At 40.5% G+C, this 4,389-nt stretch overlaps 1 protein-coding gene across 1 annotated transcript; it reads left to right on the top strand.

Moving 5' to 3' along the window:
- The first annotated feature begins 620 nt into the window (after positions 1-620).
- Positions 621-1,954, top strand: LOC112879099 (signal recognition particle 19 kDa protein-like). Its single transcript, XM_025943477.1, has 4 exons — positions 621-686; positions 832-1,031; positions 1,136-1,235; positions 1,854-1,954. Exons 2-4 carry the CDS (start codon positions 852-854, stop codon positions 1,937-1,939), a joined length of 366 nt encoding a protein of 121 aa, XP_025799262.1. The 5' UTR covers positions 621-686; positions 832-851; the 3' UTR covers positions 1,940-1,954.
- The last annotated feature ends 2,435 nt before the right edge of the window (positions 1,955-4,389 follow it).

Raw genomic sequence — 4,389 nt, 5'->3', positions numbered from 1 at the left:
TATGTACCGGCTTTGTGTAAAACCATATATAAAAGATAACTTCAAAATGGCACCACCAGCTTCAGAAGCCGCAAAACGGCATAGCCTAAAGAATATGAGCTAAAAATATGGCTTCACCGCTTTCTCCTCAATATGCACTAAGTGCTTTTAAAATTTACCCACGTTCAATTGAGAAACCTTTTTGCAAACCATCTGAAAAGGATTTCATCTCAAAAGGCCGCTTTTAATATTGAAATCAAAGCTGAAAATATTTTAGAAGGACTCGGAGCCCTAACAAATATTCTGTAGTACTTTAAGAATTTTTCATCTTTAATTTCCATGAAATTTTGTATCTCCGTGTTGTTTTGTGTTCCAGGTCCTAACATATAAAACTTAAAAATAATTATAAAAACTCATAATGTAGTTTGTAATAAAGTTATAATGCTCTTTATCGCTTCGTTAAATTCGTATTTAAATGTTAAATCTTTGAGCTAGTAAATTGAACCAATTAAGACAGTTTGGAGGACGTGAGTTGTTTAAAGTTGTAAATAAAATAGACTGTTTCCTTAAAAATTGTCATATTGGAGGATTGATGTGGTTATATTCCACTGTAAAAGCGTTCCTCATTCCAATCCATCATCGCAGTTCCCCCAATCCGCCCCAACCCTCTCGCAACGCCAGCGACCGGAATTCTGCCGCACCAGCAGGTAATTTTTCCCTTGTTCTTGAGCGATTCTTCTCCTAGAATCTTAGCTAACAAGAAACTTGTATAATCTACTTACCGATGGGCGGGGTTTAGCAAGAAACACATTGCATTTATTCTTGTTTGGGGTTCGTGGGTTAGGGCTGCAGGAACTAAGTGAGAAGCTAGGATGGACGTCGCCGGCGAGGCGAGGGTTACCAGCAGCAAGAAGTGGAGCGTCGTATACCCTGTGTACATCAACTCCAGGAAATTAGGGCGCCGCGTCGCCGCCGACAAGGCCTGCCCCGACCCCACCTGCGGTGAGATCGCCGATTGCTGCTCGCACCTCAAGATCCCTTGCCGGATCGAGGTAACCCACCAAACCCCCACATTATTCTCCCATCCATAGATTGATTAAATGGATTATTGATTTCTATTTAACTCGGTGTTTGTAACTTGCCTGTTTTGGAGTAGTCGGATAAATCGTACCCGAGGGATTTCTTGCAAGTGGGGAGGGTGAGAGTGCAGCTCAAGAGGGATGATGGCTTCCCTGTCAACCCAGAGATTGTTACAAGTAAGCATCATTTATCCCTCAAGTTCTTCTTTCCTCTTGTTTCAGTAGTTGTCACAGTAAGAAGTGGGGCTTTGATTTGGTAAAAGGTGGGGAACATATAAAATGTAGTCGAAAATATCTGGGTTATGTGAGGCTATTTCAGGGACTGTGGTTTCCAGAAACTAGTGCATGATTTACTTGGCCAAACCTTCATGGAGATAAAAGATGCTTATTATTGCTGTAATGATGACTAAATTCAAAATTCAGGAGACATTGAATCGAGCTTAAGCATGATAATTTCATAAACCAAAAAATGATAATTCTAGTGCCTGGAAAATCCCTTTGCTGCCATTGCAATTTTCCCCGATCCCTTATTTGCCACTATCAGTGACACAGATGGGCCCTATGTGTCATTGAGATAGCGATGGCAAATTATTGCAATGGCATCTAAGAGATTGCCTGCGGTTCAGGTATCTGATCTGCCTAGAAGATTTTGGATAGTCTGCCAGACAAGGACAGAATTTGAAAGTATTGCTAATATTACCTGTAGTCACAACACATAGGAGGCTAAAATATTATTAATCTTTTATCTCTCATCTGTTGTGGACCCTCACAATTTTGATCTTATCTTGCTAAAAGGGAAAAACCTGTGGCTGACAACCGGCTTGCTCTACAATCGGTTTTGCCTACCTTGCCAGCCATGGGTCCCTAGTGCTAGACACTAAATGCTGATACCAGATGACAGCTCATGCGTATCAACGGTCCTTGAATATTCCTCTTCTAGTGTTTGTGACAGAAATGTTGTTTTGTTGTGTTCTTTGAGGCATTTAGAATATTAGGTGTCCGAGGAAATTTTTTATTGTGTAATTGTGTATGCACAGATATACTTAGAGCGTTCGATATCAGTTTACAGAAATGGTCCAATCATGGTCTTATGCATGTGCAGTGTGTACTCAGTATTTAATTTGTACGAAAAATAGTTAGTTTCGTGCATATACCAAAAACCTATAGATGGAACACTTCTTTATTCTTTTAGTTGGAAAACTAAAGTAGCTTGTGAAAATTTTTGAATTGCTGACCGTTTGGTATGATACCTTATGTTTGTGGATTCTCTTTACTTGGCTTTCAGTTTTGTTATGATGTACTAACCTAAGCTACAAAATGCACTCTTCAATTCTAAATATATCAGTAAGCATTCCGTGTTTATGGGTAACTGTTGTTGATTTGGCTTTTTATAGGCATCTTTGCATTAGCTGTGATATTGTCCTATCTTGGTATGAACTGAACGTAGCTGTGCTTTTGCAAGTTTCTCGAACAGGCATTGTAAATTATTCAATTGCTTAGTATGAACTCAAGCCTCAAGGAGTCAAGGTGCAAAGCTTAAGTTGAAACTCATGTTGCATAATTAGTATACTACTAGCAAATATGACCGTGCGTTGCAACGGGTTCACGAGGATTACATAGAGGAAGAGAGCACAAAGTGACGTACCTTCATACTTTAGAATGTAAAAATGAACCTATTTTCTAGAAATGCCATTTAATCTGAATATGATGAGTTGTACAAAGGGTTTATCATGGCGATAGAATTCTTACTCGGAGCATTACTTCTTATCGCATGGCGTGCTTTTTCACGATTTTTCTTTGCATATTTTTGCTTAGATGTCATGTTTGCATAGAGTATCCTCTGACGGTCACGTATTGCCTGTCTTTGTTCGGGTGCTGAATTTGCATAATGGGCCCTAGCATTTGCACGACTTGCTTCACTTTGCTTGGGTGTGCATTGTAGTTCTCCTTCCGAAAATTTTTCATATGACCCCATATCTCCTTGCATAACTTTCTTTCGCCCACGAGCTTCACGACATTTTTTTAATAATTCATCCTTTTGTTGGTCAGATAGTTGTGCATACCGGTCCCTTTCTCGCTGCCTCTTACGTTCTTTAGGATTTGTGAGTGCTGACTGGTCACCGGATGTCATGGCTCCACTGTCATTATGAATGTTATCGCCAGCTAAAAAATAACACAATTTGTATTTAGTTGCATAGTATGAGGTGAGATGAACATATGTAGACAATAGTTGATCAATATTACTTGTGTTGGTGGTGCTGCTCAGGTCTTTCAACGGAGAGTGTTCCTCGTATTGGATTGAAGAATCCATCTCCAAGAAATACATGTCAGTCCTAGATCTAAATAATATAAAAAATACAATATGCATTAGTTATTATAGTATTATATGGGGTAAATATTTATAGACAATAGTTGATCCATATTACTTGTGACGGTCATGCTGCATAGATCTTTCAATATAATCCTAAGATTGTTCTAAAAACCCATCTGCAAGAAATACAAAGATTGATTGGTCAATATTACGAGTAACCAAATATTTTTAAATGAAATATAACAACATTATATAGAAAATCCATCAGGGGTAGGAAAGGTCCAAAATCTTTGACGATTCTTATACAGTAGAAAAATATCCTTTTTCGCTTGGACGTGCGGTATTTCTTTTTTCCCCTCCAGTCACCTACCTTATCCGAACTAAACTGCATCTGAGGGACTGAGACTCCGAGAGCGCAATCAAACGAGAGTGCGCCACGCCGTCAATGAAAGCTCCCGCCCTTGTGCTCCTCCAGCCTTGACGGAAATAGATCGAGACCGGCGTCCCGCCAGGAGGAAGTCAACGCACGCAAGAAGAAATGGGCATCGTATGGTTGCTGCTCGTGCTTGGCCTCAGCATCCTTCCTCGTCCACGCTACTGCTCGCAGTCCATGGCGGCTCCTTCGTTCCTTTCCCCTCCTTCCAATCTAGTGGTGGCTTTGCCTTCCTCTCCCTTCCCTCCAATCTGGTGGCGCACGGTGTCAAACCCGGAATTACGGGACTGTATACATAACGTAGTTCATACAGGAATAGGAGATAGGACATATCCTATATCTTATCTGTGTTGTACTCTACTCGCATGCAAAGTAGAACTAGTCGATACAGAAGGAAGCTACTCGAGTTGTACTCGAGTAAGAACTCGAGTAAGATTCCTAAGCTAGTGTCAGACTAGGATTCATGTAACCTTGTCCTTCCGGATATATAAGGGCGGGCAGGGACCCTCTCAAAACACATCAACACCTAAAGCAATACAAACCACCAAACGGGACGTAGGGTATTACGTACATCACGGCCTGAACCT

This window comes from Panicum hallii, chromosome 1 (genome assembly GCF_002211085.1).
Source record: "Panicum hallii strain FIL2 chromosome 1, PHallii_v3.1, whole genome shotgun sequence".
In the NCBI taxonomy this organism is placed as follows: domain Eukaryota; kingdom Viridiplantae; phylum Streptophyta; class Magnoliopsida; order Poales; family Poaceae; genus Panicum; species Panicum hallii.
The sequence above is the reverse complement of the archived record's forward strand: the minus strand, read 5'-3'. Positions and strand labels throughout refer to the sequence as shown.

What these genes read in the sequence shown, in the direction of transcription:
- LOC112879099 (XM_025943477.1), top strand. Translation starts at nt 852, where the DNA reads ATGGACGTCGCCGGCGAGGCGAGGGTTACCAGCAGCAAGAAGTGGAGC. An exon ending in AGATCCCTTGCCGGATCGAG is followed by an intron (nt 1,032 to 1,135) that starts GTAACCCACCAA and finishes GTTTTGGAGTAG; the next exon opens with TCGGATAAATCGTACCCGAG. An exon ending in CAACCCAGAGATTGTTACAA is followed by an intron (nt 1,236 to 1,853) that starts GTAAGCATCATT and finishes TCTTGCTAAAAG; the next exon opens with GGAAAAACCTGTGGCTGACA.